The sequence below is a fragment of the Sorex fumeus genome, unplaced genomic scaffold, assembly GCF_029834395.1.
Source record: "Sorex fumeus unplaced genomic scaffold, SorFum_2.1 ptg000003l, whole genome shotgun sequence".
Taxonomy (NCBI): Eukaryota; Metazoa; Chordata; class Mammalia; order Eulipotyphla; family Soricidae; genus Sorex; species Sorex fumeus.
In genome coordinates, this window is record NW_026606060.1 from 49,030,570 (window position 1) to 49,056,699 (window position 26,130).

Genomic DNA, 26,130 nt, shown 5'->3' on the forward strand with positions numbered 1-26,130 from the left:
ACCAATGTCTCACTACCCTTGAATGATTGATTCTGCTTTCTCTAAAATGACTATGTCAAACACAACCTCTTTTTTTTTTTTGCCTTTTGGGTCACACCCAGCAATGCTCAGGGGTCACTCCTGGCTCTGCACTCAGGAATTATTGCTGGCGGTGCTTGAGGGACCATATGGGATGCCGGGGATAGAACCCGGGTCGACCGCATGCAAGGCAAACGCCCTACCCGCTGTGCTATCGCTCCGGCCCTCAACCTAATTCTTGAGACTGTTTCTTCAGCCTGATTGCTTTGACCAGCCTCGTGCCCAAAACAGTTTTCATTTGTCCAGCTTCACTAAAGATTTGTTAACTAACTGAGCAGCTCTTAGAGTTTGTTATTCCTTTAGAACTATCTTGCTCTTCACCTTTCCTATTTGAAGGATCTTTTAGAATCAGCTTTCGAAGTTTCATTTTAAAATGTTGGATCTATTTTGACCCATCTCTAGAACAGTTTAGAGAATAGACCCTTGTTCCTCCTTTTCCTGGTATAGTTTTCATTTACTTAGACTTTTAATATCTGTAGCACTGTCCTCCCATTGTTCATCAATTTGCTGTAACAAGCCCAGTAATGTCTCCGTCGTGAGACTTGTTGTTACTGTGATTGGCATATCCAATGCACTTTTAATATCACGCAGTAACATTTTGTTTTGTTTTTGTGGGGGTGGAGAGCACACCTGGCGGAGTTCAGGGCTTGCTCCTGGCTCGTCACTCAGGAATGACTCCCACTGGGCTCAGGTGCCATATGGGGTACTGGGGATCAAACCTGGGTCAGCAATGTGCAATGCTCCAACCCCACAGCGAGTAGAGCATTTGCCTTGCACGCGGCTGACCTGGACAACCCAGGTTCGATTCCTCCGAACCTCTCGGAGAGCCCACAAGCTACCGAGATTATCTCACCCACATGGCAAAGCCTGGCAATACCCGTGACGTATTCAGTATGCCAAACACAGTAACAAGAAGTCTCACAATGGAGATATTAGTGGGCCCACTCGAGCAAATCAATGAACAACAGGAGGACAGTGACAGTGACAGATTTAAATGTTACTCTTTTAAAATTATTGCTCATATATAAAAATCCAATTGATTTTTGGCATTTTCATTTCATTTCATCATCCCGTTAATCGTCGATTGCCTCGAGCAGGCCCCAGTAACGTCTCTTTCATCCTAGCCCTGAGATTATATTCACGGCTCTTTAGGAGAATGAGACCCATCATTGTTACTGGTATTTGGCATATTTGGTAGGCCACGGGGAGTTTGCCAGACTCTGCCCTGTGGGCAGGCTACATTCGATAGCCTGCAAGTTTGATATTCTTATATTCAGCAACTTGCTTAACTCTTCTATAACTTCTCATTATTTGTAGATCTTGAGACTTTATAATCTTGTTTTTTTGTTATTGTTGCTCTTGTTTTTGGCTCTTGAGCCATATCAGTGTTGCTCAGGTCATATTCCTAGTTTCGTGCTCAGGTATCATTCCTGGTGGTGCTCTGGGAGCAAGAACTTTATTTAAAACTTAAATCAGGAGGTGGAGGATAGTATAGTGGGTAAGTCATTTGCCTTATATGCAGCCGACCGGGTTTGATCGCTGACATCCCATCTGGTCCCCTGGGTATGGCCCCCAAACTGAAAATAAATCACTTAATCACTTAAAATGGTCTTGGTCGACATGATGAACTCAGACAGTCTCTCACCCTGTTCGTTCCATTCTAGGCCATGGGTTCCGATGTGAAGTTCTTCAGCTGATCTTCTTGGTCCTATCTTGGCATTAAAATCACCCACAATGATCTTGTAGAAGGTGTGGTCTTCTTTATAGAACTTCTCTAGCTCCATGTAGAACTTCTCGATTTCTCTTTCATCATAATGAGATGTTGGTGCGTAGACAACGAAGATAGAAACTGCAGGCAGTGAGCCACATCTATTCAAATGTAAACGTCCGATTCGGGTTGTTAGGCATTCGAATGAATCAATGCTCTTGGCCAAGTTTGTGTTGACAAGGACACCGACGCCTCCAACACCTCTTTTATCGCATGTTCCGAGGAACAATTCTTCTCCAGTGTCGAAAACGGCATGGTGTGATTCGTGTCTTCTTGTCTCGGTCAGACCAATGATGTCGTACTTGATCATTCGCGCTTGTACCATCAGGTCCTCGATGGATGCATCTGATGCTAGCGTACGTGCATTGAAAGTACAGACGATCATTTTTGTCTTCCTTCGTTGTGGCAGCCTAGGTCGGCCTTGAGATTTTGTCGGCCTCTCCTTTCTCATCCTTCTCAGTGCTGCCATGTCGGTGAAGCCTTCAGGGTCAGGTGAATGAGACCAGTTGTAGTTACTGGTTTTGGCATATCGAATACACAGCGGATAGCTTGCCAGGCTCTTCCGTGCGGGCGGAATACTCTCGGTAGCTTGCCAGTCTTTCCGAGAGGTAGTGGACACTACTTCCACTACCCAGCCGTCGCCACACTCCAGGACGCTTTCCGGACCCGCGCGGCCGCTCCGGCCGAGACCCACGCACAACTGAAGACCCACAGAACAAGGTAAGCGGAACTCTCTGAGACCTTGGACTCCAGGCTCGGCGGACCCAGGGACAGAGCTTCTCTGCTTGCTCCCACCACCACAGGTGACAAAGGGATTCTAATCAGGAGCCCCACCCTACCCTGCCCTGTCTGCTTCCATCAACCAGCCAGGGATCGAATTGTGCACAGGAGACCCACCCTACCCAGATAAATACCCCACTGGCAGACTTCCACTCTCGACACTACTTCCACTACCCAGCCGTCGCCACACTCCAGGACACTTTCCGGACCCGCGCGGCCGCAAGCGGCCGCGCGACACATCATAAGACACTAAATACCCGTCTTCTGGAATTGTCGTACCATATTTGATAGGGTTCAAATATGGTAACACCTACAAGGGTGATTAGAGGTCACCCCAAAAGCCTCTATACCTCTCGGAAAATAAATCAATTAAATAAAATCTAAATCATTGTTCTAGTTATAAAATGAATATTTGTGAAACAGTTTTTAGAAGATAACTTATAAGAGAGCCCGACAAGCTACTGAGAGTATCTCACCTGCATGGCAAAGCCTGGCAAGCTACCCGTGACGTATTCGATATGCCAAAAACAGTAACAAGTCTCACAATTTGTTGTGAGACGCTACTGGTGCCCGCTTGAGCAAAATTGATGAACAATGGGAGGACAGTGCTACTGTGCAACTTATAAGAGCAATTAAATTCATTCAATCTTATTGCTAAGAGATAATGTGCAATTTTCAATCGGGGACATTATTTTCTTCCATTCTTTTTTCTGTATATAATTTCAGGATATGTTTAGATTTTTGTACCTTCTGAATTTGCTCCCAGCTCTGCATTGTTTTGTGTTTGTTTTCCTTTTAAACATGTATTTCTTCTTTTTAATCTAAAAATGTTGCCAGTACTTCAGGGCTTTATTGATTTTTGGTCATAACTTTCCCAACTGAAGTCTCAGTGCTATTTCTTAGGAAAAAAACCACATCAATATCCCTCCATGTGAACTATTGCCTTATTATTACAGTCCTCTGGGTTTCTGATTAAATATTTTCTCATTTTCTTTATTAACTAGTGTGTAGAATCTTCTCAAGGACACTTGAAAAACAATATACCTCCCTGATTCCTTCTTCATCTTTTCAAAGAATTGATAGTCTCAGAAAATTTCTCAGGAGAGAAATGTTGGTAATGGTTTTTGAGATACGAGTAAAAGTTTCAAATATGGAAAAGGAAATGAAAAACAACAATAGAAACAGCATCTACAAGGTGGCTAGCAGTGTGTGGGCAAGGGTGACAGGAAAGGAAGAGAAGGTCATAAAAGTAATTCAGGACCTATAGTGGGCTATAATAATGATTGTGAATCATTTATGAAACATTTACAATATGGTAGGTACTATATAATCCTTCCATAAAAAAGTTTGAATCCTTTCAGTAGTCACGTTTTACTACATTCTAATGAATAGATGTGGGTTTTTCGTTTGGGGCCACACCCAGTAGTGCTCAAGCCACACTCTTGACTCTGACCTCAGGGATCACTCCCAGAAAGCGTGGAGGGACCACATGGGGTGCCAAGGATCAACCCAGATCAGCTTTGTGCAAAACAAAATTACCCATTGTACTCCAGCCCCACAGATGTGATTTAAACCAAGGCAGCTTGCCTTCAACATGAATATTAATTTAGGAATTTTATCTTCCATATGTTCATTACTCAGTATTTATAATTATTACTCGATTGATCTGGGACTGGAGCGATAGCACAGCGGGTGGGGCATTTGCCTTGAATGCGGCTGACACAGCCGACCCAAGTTCGATTCCTCCACCCCTCTCGGCAAGCTACCGAGAGTATCCCACCCACACGGCAACACCTGGCAAGCTACCCTTGACGTATTCAATATGCCAAACACAGTAACAAGTTTCATGATGGAGACATTACTAGGCCCGCTGGAGAAAATGGATGAACAACGGGAGGACAGTGCTACAGTGCTATTCTATTGATCTAGAGGGATTTTCATCAACCTTGTTTGTTTTGGGGAGGGGGGAGGGGCACAAACCCAACAGTGCTCAGAGCTAACTCCTGACTGTGCTGAGTGATCACTCCTCACGAGACTCAGGGGGCCAATGGAATGCAAGGGTCAAAAACAGGCTGGTCGATTTAAGTGTTAAAGTTTTGGAATTTCAAAATCACATGGCCCTACTGCAGCCACGCAACATCATGTTATTCATAACCAGCAATAGAACACAAATTGTCTACTGTTGCCTTTTCAACAGATCTGAGTGTTGGGGTAAAATCTCAAATAATAATGGTGGGTCTGGTGTCAAAATATTGAATGTGATCAAAGTAGAGAGAGAGTAATGTGGAAATCATCTGTCCCATAGGTAGGGGTGAGGGTGTGGGATGGGGTATACTGAGGTTTTTGGTGGTGGAGAATGGGCACTGGTGAAGGTATGGGTGTTTCATTGTATGACCGAGACTTAGACCTGAAAGATTTGTAACTGCTCTCACGATGATTCAATAATAGAATTATAAAAAATGAAAAAAAAGTAAAGTGAAGTTCATGCACAATTCAATCAGCTAATCAGTGGCTGAATAAATAGCAGTACTCCTACATACAAAAAAAAAAAAACAGGCTGGTCATGGGCAAGGCAAGCACCCTACCCACTATATTATCTCCAGCCCAACCAGTGTGTGTGTGTGTGTGCGCGCGCGCACCTGGAGGTTATTCCCGACTGTGCTTGAAGGTTAGCTCCTGGTGGTACTAAGGATACCTTGTAGTGCTGGAGATGGAACCAGAGGTCCCAGCATGCAAAGCCTACACTTAGTCTTTTGACTGTCTCTCCAGCCCGACTCCCCGCATCCCTTCTTTTGGAAGAAATATCCACCCTATGTCACAGAACCCAAACTTACAGTAACTCATCTCCATTGGAGTCTCTCTATGGAATTCAAGAGAGTCTCCTGCTTCTCTGGGGCATAGCAGACAGGAGACATAGGAAGCATATGAAGTATGTGGTGGGAAGTGTCACCCAACCCTGACAGGGTAATACTGTATTCTGCACCCCTCTTTGGTTTTAAGTAGATGGAGTGAACTTGTACATTTGGCAGGTAGAACATGTTCAAAAAGACACAGTAATTATTACAACAAATGGGAAGCGGCAATCAAACGAAAGCCACTAAACACTAAGGCTCTGTACTCCTGTCTCCATGAAATCTGGGTTTACTGTAAAACACAAAGAAAACTAAACAGAGCAAACAAATGCAGAAAAGTCTTGGGAATTGTTGAATAGATGGAAAGCCATTGTATGACACCGTACTTTTAAATTTTGGTTTGGGGGTCACACCCACAGTGCTCAGGACTTACTTTCTGGCTCTGCACTCAGACATCAATCCTAGTGGGCTTGAGGGGCCACCTGGGGTGCCAGGAATGGAACTTGGGTTGGTCATATGCCAGGCTGTTGCTCCAACAACTACACTGTAACGGTAAATCTTGAATAAAGGCTGGTTGAGCTAGAGAGATAGCTCAATGTGCTGAGTGCATGCAAAGCACACATGTATGTGGTAGGCCCAGGTTCAATCCTCAGTAGTTCATGGTCCTTCAAGCATGGCTGGCAGAAACCTCTGAGCACAGTCAGGAATAGCCCCTAAGCACTGTCAGATGAGGCCCCACTCCCACTTTACCCCTCAAAAGATAAAACAAAAATCGTGAAAAAACTAAAAACACAAGAAAAGTAATGGGCAGGCCCACTGAGATGATCACAAAGTGTCTTTATTTTGTTGATTTTGGGGGCCACACCTGGTGATGCTCGGGGATTACTCCTGGCAGGGACCATATAGGATGCTGGGGAATCAAATCCAGGGCAGCTGTATGCAAGGGTAAATGCAGTCTACTGCACCTATTGTACTATCTCTCTAGCCCCCGGTGTATCTTTTTGATCCTGCTGATGTGAACAGGATTGGCTTTCCGATGCTGCGCCAACCCTGCATTCCTAGAGTGGTCGTGCTTGATCATGAAGAGGGGCTCCTTTGGCAAATAACTGAACTCGACTTATTTGTCCTGTCATTTGAGATAATTATGAGGTTGACTGGTCTATGTCTTTTCCTGTACTGAGGCAGACTTCTGTGGGGGGTTATATAAAGTCGACCTCATGAGATGAGTTATATAGTGTTTCTTTCCTTTTTTCTAACCTCTGGTCAATTTCTGTGGGATGAACACTCAAGGGTTTGAGTTGTAAGATTACACGTTCACATCCTTAGTCATTAGTCTCTCTCTCTCTCTCTCTCTCTCTATATATATATATATATATATATACATATATATATATATATATATATATACCTGTATACATTTTAATACATGTAATTTTGTTTTGGTGATACTCAGGCTTGCTCCTCCCTGTGTGCTCAGGGATTACTCCTGGCTATATTCAAGAGACCAAACCCAGATCGACTTGGTGAGAGGCAAGTGTTGTTCCCATTGTGCTACTCTCCAGCGAAATAATTTGTAAACGCTTTTGAAGAAATGAAGCAGGTCAAAAAAAAAAGTTTGTTTTTTTTTTTATTTGGGAAAGGTCTTACTTTTTAAAGCTAAGGGCAATGTAATCACTTCACTAGAGGCAGCTCTTGCAGCTTCTGTGCTGGCCTGGGTAACGATCATCTCAGTCACTTGCTAGGTGCAAGCAATTGTCTCCCACTGTCATCACCATCATCAGCCTATGAGGCAGACAGCAGTGTGCCCTCCCACTGTGAAGAGAGAGCTGAGTCCTAGCAAACAAAGTCTGGGATCCAGGACTCACTCCGAAAATATGACACAAGAATGTGTGTTATAGGCAGGCATGCAAAAAAGGGACAGGAAACTTGGGTGTCTCAACTGGCTATGACACTGGGCAAGACTCACAGCGCCTCTGGTCCTGGGAATCTTGAAGCAAATGCACGGCTTTGTTTTGGAAGCCACTTCAGAACGCTGCCTAGGACTCCTGGGAACTTGGAGGTAACTACCTGGAGCTCTGGCAGGGTGAGAAGCTCCCCCTCTTCTATTTGCAAGCTGGCCTTCAGGTGAATAAAATGGTTCTGAGGCTTTAAAAATTCTGGGGCTACCCATCAAGTTTCTTAGATTCTCCTAATGGTTCTGTGAATATCCTGTATTATTTACTGCATCATCTATTAAGCTCCCAATTAAGGAGCAGATTTATATGACAACAGAAATTTCTATCACACCCAAATGTTTCTCAATAACTTTTCTAGAATGTTTCACTTTTAAAATGATATCCAGATAACCCCTATATTTTTACCATGTGGCAAATTCCACTGAGAACTTCTCTTTCCCTTTATAAAATGGCATCCTCCTATGTAATACTAAACCTCACTAGGCTACTTCCCACTTTCAATTTCAGTTCAGCACATTCGCTGGCATGCTAAGCATTCAAATGATCGCTGAATCCAGGTTAACAGTGACCGATTTTTAAAATCAAAGTCTTAGACAAAAATCTAAGTTTTTATAAGACTTCAGTTTTTGAAATATTTAACTCTTACAGCACAGACACAGTATTTACAAGATCTTTTTTTACAAAATACATACGCTATTTGGAAAGAATACTGTTGAGAGCATGATCTAAAATACCTGTCAGTGTTTAAAAAGGACTTGTGGCATTTGGTAGCCAGATATCCACTGTACATAGACATAAATAAAATATGGCTGAACATCAGGGCTTACCCATACATAAAAATATTAATTCACCATCTCGGTGGTCTGGAAACAAGGAGCCTGTGGATTAAATCCAGTTGGTGGCCTGTTTTTGTAAAACCACAAGATACCCATGGTGTTGACAGAGGAAAACGACTGTGGAACAAAAACAAACAAGAAAGAAGAATATGCCAGAGATTATGGGGCCTAGAATTATTGACCATGTGGCTTTTGGCTTAAAAAGCGTTCTGACCCCTGGAGTGTAGGAAATCGATGGGCATCAACTTAGGGCGTGCCAGTTCCCTAAGTACTTCACACTTCTAAAAGGAGGCACTTCTATTAAAATATGTACATTTCTAAAAACATAATTACATCTGGAGAGTAGCTCTGCTACTGACCTCTAGCCCTTTATAATGAGGCCTCCACAAGAACTGCAGTATTCTCAGGGGTAGAAGTGAACAAGCACAGCGGATTTCAGAGATCACCCATTGAGTGTGTCAGGACTGGTAAGTTCAGACCACCTGCAGCCTGAAGCATTAAGAAAACCCCTAATTTAGAAGTTGCCAATTAAGAGGTGCTATTGCTGCATTTTTTTTACATGACACCTATAAAAACATGTTTAGACATCCCGATTCATTATTTTCAAAAGCAAGAATGACTAGTTAACTTAGTAACTACTTATTTCAAAAATTAGAAATGGAAGAAAAAGAAAACGAAAACAAAATAGAAAAACACCCCAAAATGTAAAGACCAAAGGGCTTTGGAATGCAAAGACCGGGGTCTCTTGGTAAGCACCTCCAAGCTGGCCTAGGTGCGGCATCTCCTGTTACAAGTTAGTTGCAGTGATAGTGATGGGAACTTAGCAGCCGTCTCTCATCAGTAAGTCTTCACTCCCCATCCTCCCCCCCATAAAAAGAACAATGAGTCCATGAGCAAATGCTTTAAAAGAAAAAGCAGTTCGGAGCTGCTCAGCACATGAGTTTTTAGTGTGTTGGTTAAAACAGTTCCAGGTCAGTGGGTTATGCTCATGCCTCAAAATAAGTTATGTACTGGACGCTTTTCCTTCTTCAGGCCAAGACGACTAAGCTTCACATCATGAAGTCATCTGTACGATGCTGAGTTTTAAAATGCTCAGTGAATGCTGAGGTAGATGATTTTCCAATGAAGGACTTCTATACCCTGATTCGATCGGGACTAGCTTCCTTCTGTATCCGCCTTCTGGGAAATATCTTCCGCTTAAGTGCAATTAGCTAAATGACAAAAGAAAACGCACCTTCAATTTATTGACAAAAGAGTTTATGTAACAAGAAATTCCCTGAGCATTACTACCTTAGTAATTCCCAGTTTTATACATAAAAGATAGAAAGCAGATGGGTCTCCTTCACTCCTCCCCCAAAACAAAACCAGTAACTATTTTTTTTTTTGCTTTTTGGGTCACACCCGGCAATGCACAGGGGTCACTCCTGGCTCTGAGCTCAGGAATTACCCCTGGCGGTGCTCAGGGACCATATGGGATGCTGGGAATTGAACCCGGGTTGGCTGCGTGCAAGGCAAACGCCCTACCCGCTGTGCTATCGCTCCAGCCCCCAGTAACTAATTTTACTTGCACCTTTTCTAAGGTTCAGTAAGCCTGGCGATGTCCCCATAAGATATTTAAACCCATGAGTATCAAGCTTATTTTGGCCTGGCCCATAATTCAAGGGATTAGAATGCATGTCCAGAATACTGGAGGCCCCCTTAGCACTATCGGGTGTGGTCTGATGGACCTGCATAGCCAGGCTTGAGTAGCTAACTGTCAGGCCCACATCCCAAGGCTGAGTACTGTGATAAGTGGCTCCGATAATCCTGAGCCTAGCTGGGAAGGCACTCCAGAATTATTCTGGCCCAAACTTCATTCTTTTTTGGGGTCACACTGGTGGTACTCAGGAGCTTCTCCTGATATACTGCTTGGGAGTCATTCCTGGCAGTGCTCAGGGGACTGTGTAGTGTCAGAGATCGAACCCAGGTCTCTGTGAAAAGTCTGCACTCAGTCCTTCGAGCCACCTCTGTGGCCCAATAAACTACCATTAAAAGTCATGTACTTGTTTTTTTTTCTGTACTTCACCATAGCAATGATAGTCTGAAAATACAAGTATACAAACCAACAATAAAACAATACCACTGCCACCAAAAGTCTTTCTTTGTAATTAATGGCTTAGAATTTGGATTAAAAACTTTTCTCAGAGGGCTGGAGAGATAGTATAGCGCGTAGCATGCGACCAGCCCAGCTTCAATTCCATACACGGTCCCCCAACTTAGCCAACAGTGATTCCTGAATGCAGAGCCAGGAGTTAAGTCCTGAACAGTGCCAGGTGTGGCCCATACACAAACAAACAAAAAACTTTTTCCTGATAGGGACAAGATGCATGATGCATCTGAAAGGAAAAAACTTATCCCCGTATGATAAAGCTTCAGTGAGGACAAAGAAATGTGTCCTTTATGTGTTCAATCTGGACGGCACAGCTGCTCCTCCTCCAGGGAAGCCACAGTGACTGTGCTGGATAATGCTGGCTCTGCAGCTGAGGCCGAAGAACTCAGGGCTAGTTTGACTGTGACAGGTTAAGGGATGTAAGCAGGTCAAGAGCAAGATGCCACACTACCATCGGGAAGATGCAAATCAAAACAACCATGAGCTAACACCACACACCAGTGAGACCGGCACACATCAACTAAGGTTTTTAAAAATAACCAGTGCTGGCAGGATGTGGGGGGAAAAGGGACCCTCATTCACTGCAGGTGGGAATGTCGATGGGTTCAACTATTTTGGAAAATGTAATGGACTCTTCTGAAAAAGCTAGAAACTAGAGCTTCCATTTGACTCAGCAATTCTACCTGGTATCCACGCCAAAGGCCCCAGCTTCCATTTGACTCAGCAATTCTACCTGGTATCCACGCCAAAGGCCCCAGATCTCTATTCAGAAAAGATACCTGCATTCTATGTTCACTGCAGCACTATTCACAATAGCCAAGACCTGGAATCAGCCCGAGTGTCCAAAGAACAGATGACTGAATAAAAAACAAAACAAAAACTATGGTTCAGGGGCCAGACTGATAATACAGGGGGTATGGCAGTTGCCTTGCATGTGGCTCACCCGGCTGGATCCCTGGCATCCCACATGGACCCCAGAGCAGTGCCAGAAGTAAAACCTGAGCATAGAGCCTCAGGAACCCTTGAATATCACTGGGTGTGGCCCCAAACCAAAGTACAAACCAAAAAAGAAACGACGGTCCATATACACAGTGGAATACTATTCGGCTGTAAGAAAAGACAAACTCACGCAATTTGCTGCTTAGCTAATGGATAGCTCTGGAGAGTTTTATGGCGAGTGAAGTCAGTGAAAAGGAAAGGGATAGATACAGAATGAGCCCCCTTATCCACAGGATATAAAGAAAAAGAGTGCCCAAATTTGGGACTTATGAAAATATAAACAAATGCCCAAAAGCAACAGAAATTGAGCTGGTCTTCAGTAGGAACCTCAGCACAGGGGAGAATAATGTGATATTCTCAGTACTGAGTACTGGGGGGCAGGGGGTGGGAGAACACTGGGGCAGTGGTGGAGGGAAGCAGACAGTCTGGTGGAGCGTGTGGTGCTGGAATTTTTATGCATGAAACCCTGCCATGAACAGTATCCTATATCATAGGACCTACAATGAAAGAGTTTAAAAAAAAAAAAAAAGATTGAGATGCCATAGAGAACAGGCAAAGTGCCCTTGCCTGCCTTCTCCCTCTCTCTCCCTATTCCCTCTTCTCTGTGGATGGAACTGAGCCCCCTGCAAGGCTGACCCTCCCACTCCTGTCTGCCCACTGCCACCAGACGCCTCTTTTAGGGAGGGTCCTTGTTTACACCGGCAACTCTCAGGCTCCTCCTCAGATCTCGGCTCTGGAAGTCCAGTCGTTAAAAAGGCTATTAGAGGAAACGGTGATAGCAACCAATACCCAGAATAAGCTTTATTCTCTGGGGAAGTAGATGGAGGTTAATCCTATCTGCCTGCCCAACCCTCATTTCCTGAATCCTTTCCAGGACAGCAGGAAGCTCAGACGCTATCTCCCCTGAAACTCCAAATCCTTGGGCTATCTCCTCCTTGGCACAACTCCCTTTCCTGAGGAGACCGCGAGGAGCTCCACTCCAGTCACCTGCTAAGGGCTGAGGTGAGTGAGGTTCATCAGCCTGGCACTATTCCTTTACCTTCTTCAGCCCTTCGCTTCTAAGACTTTTGTAGTCAAGGTAGCTAACAATGAAGTTTCTTGCCTCTTTCTTTTTACTTCACAGTACTTACTCCTCTGCTTCACTGCAATGCCCTCAGCTGACGGAGGGAGGTGTGCCCACCAAAGACACGCCCTGAGCAGTTCAGAGATATCAGTGGCAGACTACCTGTGTGAGCAGCCCTGGCCACAGAACAGTGGGAGGACTGAAAAAACATCGTAGACACGTGCTGGAGCTTCACAGAAAGCCGGAGACCCATGAAAAATTAGTATCAGCTGTGTCCTCTGATGTATTTGGGGGGGTTAAAAATACTTATGGGCTGCTGGGGCTGGAGAGATAGCACAGTGTTTGCCTTGCATGCAGCCGACCGGGTTCGATTCCCAGCATCCCATATGGTCCCCTGAGCACCGCCAGGAGTGACTCCTGAGTGCAGAGCCAGGAGTAACCCCTGTGCATTGCCAGGTGTGACCCAAAAAGAAAAAAAATACTGACAGGCTGGGGAGATCACTTAATGGGCTACTGCTCATGTTTTGCGTTTGATCTCCCAATACCACACGGTGCCCAGAACACGGCCAGGAGTAAGCACTGTGCAGAGAGCTTACTGAGCACTCATTGTCTGTGGCCCCAAAATAAAACACCGTAGCACTGTAGCACTATCTTCCCATTGTTCATCAATTTGCTCGAGTGGGCCCAGTAACATCTCCATTGTGAGGATTGTTGTTACTGTGTTTGGCATATCGAATATGCCAAACAGGTAGCTTGCCAAGCTTTGCCGTGCGGGCGAGATACTCTCGGTAGCTTGCCAAGCTCTCCGAGAGGGGTGGAAGAATCAAACCCGGTTCGGCAGGGCTGGTCGCGCACAAGGCAAACACCTTACCGCTGTGCTATCACTCCAGACCCATAAATAAAATAAAACAATTTATGAGCTTTTCAGGTTTTAGCGTAAAATCTACAAATCTGGGCCAGAGACACAATACAAAAGTCAAGACACTTGCGGAGTAAATGGCTGCAATGCTGGTTTGAATCCTGGCACAGCATTTGATCTCCTGAGCACACTTGGCAAAGCGTGGTCCCTGAGTGCCACTGGCTGTGCTTCCCCTTCTCCCCCAGTCCCCCAAGTATAAAAGTTTTTCCTCTTGAGTTCCAAGATTAAAAAAGTAAAGATGTCTTTTTGGAAGCAGATTTAGAAGAGAAATTAAAAGGCTACTTGTAACCACATGATAATCACAAATATATATGACCTACTTACACGTGAGCTCTCAGCCAATGTATGTATGCTTTTAGAAGAATCAAATTCTCGTATGTCAAATACTGTCTGATGTCTCTTGAAAATATAAAAACTTACCTGTTCAGCAAAAAACGAGAATATCGTAAACATAATCAGCGTCGCTAATACACAATGAGTCCAAAACTTCAGTTTGTCCCGATATGCCCTCCTATTTGAAGAAGAAAGCAAATATGGAGCTCTGAGTACAAGTCATCATTTATAATCACTAACTTAAGGAGCAAATACACTGCCAGCTCTAGTGTCAACTGTTGCAGGTACTCAAGGAATGGGGGAGCACAACTCCGAAGGCAAGGGAGCAGTCAGACAGTGGGGAGGATTCTGGCCTTGCATGTGGCTGACCCGAGCTCAATCCCTGGCAACACAAATGGTCGCCTGAGCCCTGTCAGGAGTGAACCCTGAGCGGAGAGCCAGGAGTAAGCCCTGAGCGTCATCCAGTGAGGCCCCAAAACCAATCCCCCATCACCACCACCCCAAAACACAAAAAAAGCCTCTGAAGACAAAGATGATGATGAATAAAAAAAAAAAAGTCCCAGCAGATGTGTTTGGTCAGTGAGTTCAATAAAAATTGCATTTTAAGCATTAAGCACAATAATACCCTAAGTATATCTTCACAAAGGAATTAGAACAAAGAACAGATTCAAGAAAGGGCATCATTCTAAATATGTACCCCACCCCCATTGGCAGGAAACCAGAGAACTCACCATTCCTGTAGCTCATGCATATGAAGGAAACGGTTTCGATATTCTCGGGGTAGCTCAAACTGGGATGGTATAGGGAACATGGATTCATAGAAGTCCCTGAGTACCGCTTTCACTGTCTGGGCATCTTTATGATTGTGGTCAATGTTATCATTCAGACACACAAACTTCCTAGAAGCAAGAGATAACAGGATTACTGGCTACCAACCATGATGAGTCTGACGGAACGAAACAAGATACGTGGATTCCAAATATAACAAAATGGGCACAGCTCCAAAGTGGTTATATTTACTGAAAAGATTATTTGGGATGGAATAATGTGAAAAAAAAGTTTGCTTTAGATATTCCTTAACTATAAAATAAAAAGAATAAATGAAGATAATAATGAAAGATATATTACCTTCTGGAGAAGGGAATAAATTAATTTAAGGAAGAGGTTTCCTGTAGCATAACACTGGTTTGTCCTTTCTCCCTTGCCATAGGGAGCTTAGGTTTATCGGGTTTACACCCACACTCCCATTCCTTTGCTTATCTGTAACCTCTTTGTGCTCTGCTTCCCCAACCGGTCTATCACCTTTTCCCCCAAATCAGACTCTGTTAACTTGTAAGGTCAGATCCTTTTAAGGACACTGAACTTGTATTGTAAGTTAAATACTGCCTTTCTCCTCTCCTTATGTCTTCTGCATAGTTACTTTAGAATAATGTCCTTTTGTATAGAAACAGGAAGAAAGTTAATATTATGCTTTTGTAACTTGGGAGTTAATTGACTCCAAATAACATTCACTCCTGGGCATCTGCTTTCTTGACTTAAGCCTCAGTTGCCCTTAGTTCCTAGCATCCCAAAAGCAGGGTCCCAACAAGGGACTGGATGGACTCAGGGCAAGCTGTGAGCTACCCTGGCATTGAAACGAGCCACGCCAAAGCGCCACAATACTTAACTATAAGTTAAGAGCACAATCATGGACAAATTCTGTCATGATCCAGAAAGTAATGACTAGACTAGGACACTGCTAGGGTTAGGACTAATCTGGACTGAGCACTGTAGTCTGAGAGCTGAAATGAGATGCCCCTAGAAGAGCCATCCTATAAGCTTAATGTATCTCTTACTGTGTCCATACAAAATGACCAATATTATGAATGTTTATATGTTTGTTGGACTAAGGAAAGGAGAAACACAACCATAGATGGAATTTCACTCATGGGTGGGTCATCTTAATCAATGAGAATTTGTCCTACAAGAAGCTTCCCCTGAGGGAAGGACTTTACATCTGTTGATTGTATGACCACAAACACACCTATGTGTAATTATTACCCCAACCCCTCATGCTTTGGGGATTTAACTAAGGCTGTAGGAGTGGGCTGGGGGAGGCAGAAAGAGAAAGGAGAAGTTTGTAAGAGTAGGACCCAAGAGGAGGATGAGAGGGATCAGGGAAGAGGAAGATCTTGGGGGAGAATCAGGAGAACCCAGGAGGAGAATCAGAGGAGAATGGAAGTGAGATTGGAATAAACGGCAATTGCGATCAAACAGCCTGGCCTTCATCCCCTCCTTTGTCCACACATCACCATCAGTATACAGTTTCCAAACTTACTTGCTCTATCACACCCTTACAGAAAAAAATTATCCAGCATCCCTCTGGAAATCTACCTTCTTTAAGCCAACAAACAAAAAGAGCCCCCAATTGCACCTAAGGCCACTACACCTCCCTGGATCATTCCAGAGCCTCCTGCGGAGAAAATATCACCCCCTTCGGGAAATAATGATTGAAGGATTTCTGTCTAGCTTGTTCTCAAGCATGTGTTTAACAAATGTAGTTAACTTACTGGAGCATTTTATTAGCGGTCAGTGAAAAAAGTGAGCACTAAAAATTTTCTGCACTGATAATTATATTACCAAAAAGAGTCATGTAGATAAGAGATGGATATGCCTTACAAAAAAAAAAAAGGCAAGGCTATAATTCTATGGCGAGCTGATTTCTTTCTGTATCTTCCATCAAGCTGTAAGATGCTAGAGCTCTGGCAAAAAGCAGATCATAGTGGAGCTTCTGTACTTGATTTAAGATCTTTTCAAGGAAGGAAAAAAATCACTAAACAAAGAAACCATTAAGAATAGATGGGGGTGAGGATGGGGGTGAGGTAGCTATAGTATAGTGGTAGGGTGTTTGTCTTGTGTGTAGCTGACCCCATATGTTCCCCCAAAGCAATGCCAGGAGTGATCCCTGAGCACAGAGCTAGGAGTAAGTCCCAAGAACCAGTGGGTGTATGGGGCTGGAGTGACAGCACAACCTGGGTTCAATTCCCAGCATCCCATATGCTCCCCCAAGCACTGCCAGCAGTAATCCCTGAGTGTATGAGCCAGGAAATAACCCCTATGCATCGCCGGGTGTGACCCGAAAAGAAAAAAAAAAAAGAACCATTGGGTGTGGTCTAATACCTCCCCCCTCCCATCCCCCCGCCAAATAAGTAAGGGCTAGAGCAATTGTCCAATGGGTGAGAGTACAAGTTCAACAACCGGTACCACATAGTCTCCTGAGCAGAGTCCTGAGCACTGCTGGTACCATCCCAAAGTCATTAAGAAAGGGCTGGGGATTTAGTACAGCAAGGAGGGTGCTTGTCTCGCATGCAGCTGACCCAGGTTCTGTCCAGGCACCCCAAGACCTGCCAGGAGTGAGTCCTATGCACAGAGCCTGGAGTAAGCCCTAAGACCAGGGGATGTGGCCCCTCAAAACAAAACGAAACACAATATAAATCAAAGTCATTAAGGAAAAAACTGGTTAAAAAGGCAGGATGACACTGGCCTTCTTGGGGTGGGGAAATCTTAAAGCACCCTTGAGGTCATCCCGATTAGTTTACACCAAAACTGTTTATAATACACAATCCGCCCCCAAAGGTCCCACTGAGAATGCAGTCATTACAGTCAGAAGAATCCTACTGTGGAACAAGCAGAAACCAGAAGTCTAGAAGCAGCTTCTAAAGTAAGGTAGGTGAGGAAGGAAGGGAGGGAGAGAGGGAAAGAGAAAGGGAGGAAAAGGGAGGAAGGGAGGGAGGAAAGGACGAAGGGAGAAAGAGAGGAGGGAGGGAGGGAGGGAGGGAGGGAGGGAGGGAGGGAGGGAGGGAGGGAGGGAGGAAAGAAAGAAAGAAACAGAAGACAGAAAAAAATGGAAAAGTAATCCATGTTTATGGGTTGGAAATATCAACATCGCTAGAACGACCATCATCATAGCTAAAGTGTTATGAACAGTCAATGCAATCCTCATCAAAATTCCAACAACACTTCAATCACCCAGGGAAACACCATCACAGTTTGCTGAAACCACAAAATCCCTAAGTAACCAAAGCAATTCTCAGGAAAAAAAAAAAAGAAGAAGAAGACAGGAGGCACTGCATCACTTTAAGCTGCCCTATAAAGCTATAGTAATCAAAACAGTGTGGTATTATGGGAAGAAAAGCACAGTCACACCAATGAAACAGACGTCAGAGCTCCAAAATAAAGCCTCAGATACATGGACATTTATTTTATGACAAAGAAGTCAAAAGTGCTAAATTGGAGAAAATTTCTTCCACAAACGGTACTGAGAACACTGGCTAGCCATGTGCAAAAATTAAAAATTGGACTACCAATTCACACCAAAAGACAGAAGTTAATTCAAAATGGATGAAAGATCCAAATCCATAAAATATATCAAGGAAAATATAGAACTTTCTATAATATTGACTATAGTCAAATGATTTGTGAATTCTCTATACTTCAGGCCCAATTATGCTGTAAATCTAAAAGTGGCCCCCCAAATTAAAGTTTATTAATTAAAACAAACAAAAAAAGGAAATGAAAAATAGTACCTGGGGTTTTTTCTTATATCATCCAACTGGCCAACCACGTGAGAAACATTGGTGCGAATCATTTTAAAAGCAATTTCTTCTTCTCCCATGATTTCAAACCTAATTACCAAAGTATGAAAGCATTTATGCAGATATGAGAGACAAAAATTCCATAAGAAAAGCCTTCTGTGAAACTTTGAAAAAGTTTGGGCTGGGATGATGGCTCCAAGGGGCTGGCTCTCGAGAGTACATACAGGAGGTCGGGGTCTGACCGTGTTTAGTGGGGGCACTGGGGCACTGAGGGATAAGAGAGGGGTTGTACTTTCAGGGGAGACCCAAATAAAAACCAACCCAACGAAAAACTGTCCAAGGATCCGACAGCCTCAGGTTGACTTCATTTTTTCAGAGTTACAAGAGAAAAAAACACCTCACATAAACTTGAAAATACTTCATAAACTGCTGCCAGATTTGGATAGTACACCAGACTCCTGTTAATTATTCTGAATTTGCTGGGTGCAGTTGGGGGCGTGGGAGTGGGACTTGACAGTGTTTGCGGGCCAGTCCCAGCTTAGTGTGGACCGTGTCGTGCCAGAGAGAACCCAGGCCTCCTGAGATCACTCACCACCCCCGCAGTCACCCTGACACCCATACGACTTACCTGTACTTGTTTTTGTCCTTATATGCTTTGTGGATTTTATCAGTTACAGGCTTACAGTTGGTGACCAGGTTTTTGGTGACTGGCGGCTGTGAGGAGGGGAGAATTAAGAAACGACATCAGGGCCAAGATGACGGTGCACTAAACTTTCACCTCGGGGTCAAATACCCACAGACTCAGCAACGCAGCATCAAGATGAGAATGTTCACTGCATTATGTCAAGGACCTAACAAAGGCTGGCTGCTTTTATAAACAAAAATTTTATTCTACTCATAGATTCATAACATGCTAGCTGTCAAAACAGACTGTCAAACAATCTTGTAACCTATCTTTACTTTTTTTTTTCCAGAAAGAACATTTTAAGGTAAACTCATAAAATGGTCTCTATGTCACTCATCAGGTAACCAACTCATCACTCCTTTAGTCCAGGTAGAAAACATCTGGATATTCTGTTGCTGCTCCGCCAGCCCAGTGAGGCCAGTCTCTGGCCAACAGACAGGCTGGAGTGATAGTACAGCAGTAAGGTGCTTGCTTTGCACACTGCAAACCTGGGTTCGATCCCTGGCATTCCATATGGTCCCCCAAGCACCGCCAGGAGTGATTTGAGTGCAGAAATCCAGGAGAAATCCTGATCATTGCAGGGTGTGTCCCCTCCACCAAAAAAAAAATCTTTGCCTTGAAACAGGAGGCAGAACCCCTCCCTTCCAGCTAGGTTCCAGCAGCCAGCAGCCTCCACTCCTGACCTGCACCACATTAAGGGTCCAGGTCTGGAAGCCACAGATCTACTCAATAAACTACACGCTGCTCATAGTTATGTTTCCTGACATCTGGTGAAGATGGGCAAAGAAGAGAGAGCAACCTCCCGCCTAATCTCACAGCATCTTGTAGGGGGGTCTAACTACAAAGACTCAATCCCTAACGAAGCAAAAAACAGTAGAAAATTAGTAGGGGAAACACACAGAAGCCCAAGCTGAATGAGTGAAAACAATTATCACCAAGGACACAACAACACCAACCTGCTCAGTAAACCGTCAATGTCTTTTTCTTAATGGTGAGACTTTATTTTTTACTATTACTATTATTATTATTGAATCACTGTGAGATACAAGAGTTTACTGACACCCTGATGAGGGTGTTCAATGAGCTCAAAGAAATGATAACACAGGTAGTCAGCAAAGCACATGAAATATGAGTCAAAATGAAAATAACTACAATCAGAAATGACAGCTATGAAGATCATGGTAGGTGATTAAAAAAAATCAACAGAAGCTCTGAATTAGCACAATTAACAGCAGCTGGGCAAAGGATTACGGTGCTCCAAGATAAGAAGGAAGAAACTTCTAGGAAATGGCTGACGGGAAAACAGTCTGGAAAGAAATGAACAGCAGACCAGAGAACTATGGGATGAGCTCAAGAGGAACAACCTTAGAATCACTGGCGGAATCCCTGCAGAGCAGGAAGGCAGGTGTGATGAAGAAACAATGAAGAAATCATAAGAATTTCCCAGTGTGGAGGAATACAAGCCTGAAGGGTCGCAGGGAAAGTATACCCAATTAGGAAGACTCCAAAACACACACTCAAAATGACAGAATGCCAAGATAAAGACAGAATATTGAAAGCAGCAAGATCAAAAATGGGACTATTACATACAAAGGAGAGGCCGAAGATGCACAGCAGATCTATCAAATGAGACTCCACAAGCCAGAAAAATAAGGAGGAATAAGTAGAAAAACTCAGCAAAATGAACACGGCCCCAAGAATACTTTATTCAGCTAAATTTTCATTCAGATCTGAAGGAGCTATATAGAGCTGCATGCACAGGAAACGGCTTAGGGAATTCATAGCCTTGAAACCAGCTTTGCAAGAAGCTTTCTATTTGAGTGGGTTTGGGGTTTTTTCCTTTTATTTTTTTCTTTTCTTTTTGGGTCACACCCAATGATGCTCAGGGATTACTCCTGGCTCTGCACTCAGGAGTTACTCCTGGCAAGGTTCGGGTCCATATGGGACGCTGAAGACTCAACCCAGGTCGGCTACAAGCAAGAAAAACACCCTCCCTGCTGTACTACTGTTTTGGCCCATTGAGGAAGCTTTAAAGAGCCTTTTTAAAGCCTAGGAGATACTCTACACCACTGATGTACCAGGAGTAGCCCACCACGTAGGTTGGGATGTAAAGTAGAAGGCAACCAATCTCAATTAAGAAAATCTTAGCACACAAGGCTCAACCTATCACAACATGTTAGTAATCTCTTATACAAGGGCTTAATGGCTCCAAGGTGAGATACAACAATCTTCACACACTTTCTTCTAAAAAATCTTTTTTGGTCATTTTTAGTGAATTATTCATAACAAGCAATACAAAATAAATTACTTAGGGACTGCTATTGGGGCAGGCTTGGATGGTGGTTGGGAAAATTGGAAATAATGGTGGTGGGAAGGTGCAATGATGGTGGGATTGGTGTTGGAACATTGAATGTAATAAATTATCATGAACAACTTTATAAAAATTAAATTAAAAATAAATAAAGGACAGAAGAAACTTCCCACCATGTGGCACTGAGTATGGACTCAATAAAGGGGCAGAGGGTCGCCACTGCTAGATTAATAAGGTTAAAAGCATATAGCAATCAGCCACCACGAATGGACTTTTATTAATTTACTTTCTGATAATTCTATTTCCCATTCCTTTAAGTTTTGCTGGAAGAAGTAATATGAAGTAAACTGGTTATCCATTTGCCAAGAGGGCAGGCTAGAAGAGTGGGAGGGAACTGGAAGACATTGGTGGTATCACTGGTGCTGGAACATCATACGCCTGACACAACTCTATTGGGAATCACTTTCTATTGGGAATCACTGCGTAGGTCGCAGTGTTTTAATAAAAATTTTAAAAAGAAAAAAAAATCTTATCCTCGGTGTGACCAATTAATTACAGTAGTATAGACAATGGCATGGCTAAGAGTTCCCTGGAGTGATGCTAATTAGTGAACTAGTGTAACTAGAACTTATCCCCTGAGTCTGCAGGAATCTCAAGACTAAACAAAATCATCAGTAAAACCGCTTTAATTACTTAATTCTTAGGATCCAAGGGATATTTGCTGATTCTAAATGCCATGCCAGAAATCGATCAAATACTAAAATCTTGCTTTGCTAATGAAGACGCAGTAAAGAAAATTCAACTTCCTCCATGACCTTTCACGGTGTCCGTAAAGAGCACAAGAAACGGCCATCCTCTAAGAGCGTCTCACCGTCCTTGGCAAAGAGCACATCCCTGCATGTTGCCAAGTTCTTTGTGTGGGGCTTTGGTAACATAAAGACTTCGGAACCCAAAGGTGATGGGTGAAAGAAAGGTAGAGGAATGGAGTTCGTGCCCAATTTAATCAGCTAATCAGTGGCTGAATAAATAGCAGTACTCCTACATGAAAAAAAAAAAAGAAAGAAAGGTAAAGGAGAGACAGGCAAGAGGAAGGACATATGTGCAAACAAAGAAGAGGAGTATGAAGGGGAGGAAAGGGTGAGGGAAAGAAAACGACTGGAAGAAAGGAAATGAGACAGAGACAAAAGCAGAGACAGAGACCCATGCCATTAGGAAAGCTCTGACTCTCAAGGTGAAGGTCTGGTCTCTAAAGTAACCTGTGAGGAGCTGGAGCGATCGCACAGCGGGTAGGGCATTTGCCTTGCCCGCAGCCGACCCAGGTTCGATTTCCAGCATCCCGTATGCCCCTGAGCACCACCAGGAATAATTCCTGAGTGCAAGCCAGGAGTAATCCCTGTGCATCACCAGGTGTGACCCAAAAAGCAAAAAAATAAAAAATAAAGTAACCTGTGAATTAGAAATTACATATAGTTTGTGCTTTTCTAAGATGGTAATTTTAAAAAATGCTTTATTCTGATTATGAAAATAAAATACAAGCCATTTATGTAAAAAATATGGAAAATACTGCAGTGAAAAAAACAATATAACTTATGATTTAACCTATTATCATTCTACTACCCCCCCTCCTGTGCCTGTATGTGTGAATTTTCCATAGTTCAAATCATAATATGTATTATAACATTTCACCTCCCCCACTGATCTAAGCATTTATTTCATATTACAGTGAAGATTATTCACAACAGCTGAATCCTGCCCTTTTTCTTTCTTTCTTTTTTTTTTTTAACTTCACTAAAACTGGGATGCATCCTATAATCAAGAATCTAATCATCCCTCCAGCCTTCTGGTACTTCAATGCAGTTCATTTACTGTCTCCATTGATATAATTAAGACAGAGAAGCATCAAAGCAATGCGGTTTTGATGAAAGATGATATTCCACCTGATGAGTATCGCCCTGACTAATTTTTGTTTCATTTTGTTTTAGTTTGGGGGTGACACCCAGCAATACTCAGGGGATACTCCTGGCTCAGCACTCAGAAATTGCTCTCGGCGGTGCTTGGGGTACCAACGGGGATGCCAGGGAATGAACCTGGGTTGGCCAGGGTTGGCCGTATACTTGCAAGGCAAGTAACCTACCTGCTGTACTATCTCTATAATCCTATCCTCGGCTAATATTTAACAGCAGAATTTTTCTTCTAGGCAAATGAGCATGCTTCGGGGGGGGGGGGGGTTCTTCTGACACCCTTAGGGAAGAGAATGTCTATTTACAAAATATATATCTACAAAAAAAGATCTCAATATTAATACCCAGTGGCAGGAAAATAGATCTTCTAAAACAAAACACAAATCATTCTAGATTATCCATTGTACTCTTTCTGCCAAAGACATACAGACATTCCTCCTTCCAGATTCTGAGGTGCCATAGTGCCAGATACTGCCAAAGGATCTGTGTTCCACTGTACATAAGAGCACCCAGGTAACTTACCAGATTGGGGTCATAGTATGCTTCCTGAGTTGGCGGAATGTTGTTTAATTGAGTGATATTACTTGGAAGCGTTTTTGAGCAATTTATTAACATGTGTTCCAGGCCTGTTAAATCCTAAAGCAAATACAAAGCAAAATAAATATATATATACATACATATATGTATGTATATATATACATATACATACATATACATTATACATACATATACATACATATACATATACATTATACATACATATACATACATATACATTAGAAGTAATGATTATAGTTTTCAAACCACAGAAAAGTCTCCAATAATAATGTATGCTATCTCCAAATAGTCTAACCATATGATTTTTTTTTTGGGGGGGGAGGGTTGTTTTGTTTGGGGGCTACAACCACTGGCGCTCAGGGGTTATACCCAGCTCAGTGTTTAGAGAGTAACTGCGAGGGCCCGGGGAGCATGTGGTGATGGATGTCACACCCAGGCCACCCCCATGCAAAGCATGGACTCAGCCTGTTGAGCTATCTCTCCATGGCCATACAGTGTTTAAGAGGAAGACTCCCCTAAAAACAAGGGGTAGGAGTAGACTGAGGCAATATAGATACACAGATGAGAAGCCATGAAGCCAACTTCATCCTGACACTCTCCATACGATGCCTGACCCTGGGACAGGACGGGGCCATGCAGCACCATGAACTTGGCTAAAATACCTCCAGCTGCCCCTACCCAACCCCCCCCTCCCCCGCCCACACCCCCTCCCACCCGCCCCAGTAAACTTATCCCAAGACTCTGTCACACAGCTGTGGTCTGACTCCTCTCAGTAACATTCAGGCAATTCTCACTAAGCCCTAAAAAAGCAGTGACTCCATAAAACGCGCGCTTCAAGTTTGATCTGAATGCTGGTACTTAATATGGACTGCTTGCGAACATCCCCCTTTAAACGTCAAGAACTCTGTTGCATTAAGTTAAAGTATGTAGGGGAAAAAGAAAATGCATCAAAATGAAAAGCTATACTTAAAAATGTCACAAAATGTGGGGGGGGGGGAGGGGACGGAGAATCCCACACCTGTAAACTTAAAGGCAGGTCGTGAATTCTGGTCGCCAGCGTTCGAATCTCTCTGTCAGATAAGACACCAGACTGGTCTGTATCAACTTCATCAAAAACTTGAGATATATTCAGTGGCTGAACTGCACTCATGAGATAATAAAAATAGGAGAAGGCAAACTGCATATCCTCTGAATGGCGGACTTTGTGAAATGACGTCTTGTCAAATTCTTCAGGGAACCTGTCCAAAAATAACACAGAATGACCACTGGATACTCAAATATATCCAGGACCTGCTCTCTGTGGCTACTTGTTAAAATGTCTGACCTTCCCACTGTTTTTCGACGATACCTTCCATGTACTAAGTTAGTTATACTATCTGTAGACAAAGTATGAGAGCCGTAAGTCAACACAGTCAAGATGCCCTTTAAAGCCATGTCAACTCTGAGCGCACACGGGCAACCCGAGCACAAGCCAGACTTACATGTCCTGCAGCTCCTGCATGACTATTCGGTCGATCATGTGGGGCATGTGCGCGGGGACCTTCCGAGACGTGAATCCAAACTTGCTATTGAGAATCTTATTGACGTATCGGAGGGAATCTGCAAAAGTGTCCTTCAGTTGCCTCCCAGCGCGCCGGCTATCAGCCAAGTATTCCAACTGTGTCTGCAACGCCTCCCGCTCCTGGGGAGAGAGTTCCACACAGCAGAACATCACTTTTCAGACACAAGCGGATTTTGTGAGCAGACAGCTAGGATCCATTTTATTTGAATAACATAGTCGAACTGGCCACTGTCAATAACAGGGAAGAGAAACAAAGGGTCACTGTAAGGATCCCAAGAAGGGGACAGAGATAGGTTTCGTGACATCTGCAGTCCTATGGTCACTGCAGCACTATGCACAGTAGCCAAGATCTAGAAACAACCTGACTGCCCGAGTACAGACGCCAGGGTAAAGAAACTATGATGCATCTACACAGTGGAATACTACGGGGCAGTAAGAAATTTGCAATTTGCTGCTACTGGATGGATCTGGAGACTATCATGTTGAGTGAAGTTAGTCAGAGGGAGACGGAAGGACACAGAATGATCTCTTTCATATAAGGAACTTCGTCAGAGAGAAACAAAGCCCAAAATCAATAGAAATGAAAAGCAGGAGAACTGTTCTTTTGTTAGAAGCGTGGCACTGGATTTGGAGGTGGGGGATGAATTAGGGAAGGGTAACCAGGACAACCGTGGAGGGGAAAAGTACCTGGTGGGGGAGGGAGGTAGACTGGGGGCACTGGTGAAGGGATTGGTGTTGGAACATTGTT

General features: G+C 43.6%; 1 protein-coding gene across 1 annotated transcript in view; it reads right to left on the reverse strand.

The window, feature by feature from the left end:
• Nucleotides 1–8,020: 8,020 nt before the first annotated feature.
• The window catches only part of GNPTAB (N-acetylglucosamine-1-phosphate transferase subunits alpha and beta), a 77,901-nt gene continuing 59,791 nt past the window's right edge, over nucleotides 8,021–26,130 (reverse strand). Inside the window, exons 14-21 of the mRNA XM_056114187.1 lie at nucleotides 25,303–25,502; nucleotides 24,840–25,059; nucleotides 23,786–23,899; nucleotides 18,935–19,020; nucleotides 18,298–18,396; nucleotides 14,464–14,631; nucleotides 13,820–13,910; nucleotides 8,021–9,480 (exon numbers count right to left, since the gene is read on the reverse strand). Coding sequence (XP_055970162.1) covers nucleotides 9,403–9,480; nucleotides 13,820–13,910; nucleotides 14,464–14,631; nucleotides 18,298–18,396; nucleotides 18,935–19,020; nucleotides 23,786–23,899; nucleotides 24,840–25,059; nucleotides 25,303–25,502 — 1,056 coding nt within the window. The 3' untranslated portion in view covers nucleotides 8,021–9,402. The remainder of the gene's footprint in view (nucleotides 9,481–13,819; nucleotides 13,911–14,463; nucleotides 14,632–18,297; nucleotides 18,397–18,934; nucleotides 19,021–23,785; nucleotides 23,900–24,839; nucleotides 25,060–25,302; nucleotides 25,503–26,130) is intronic.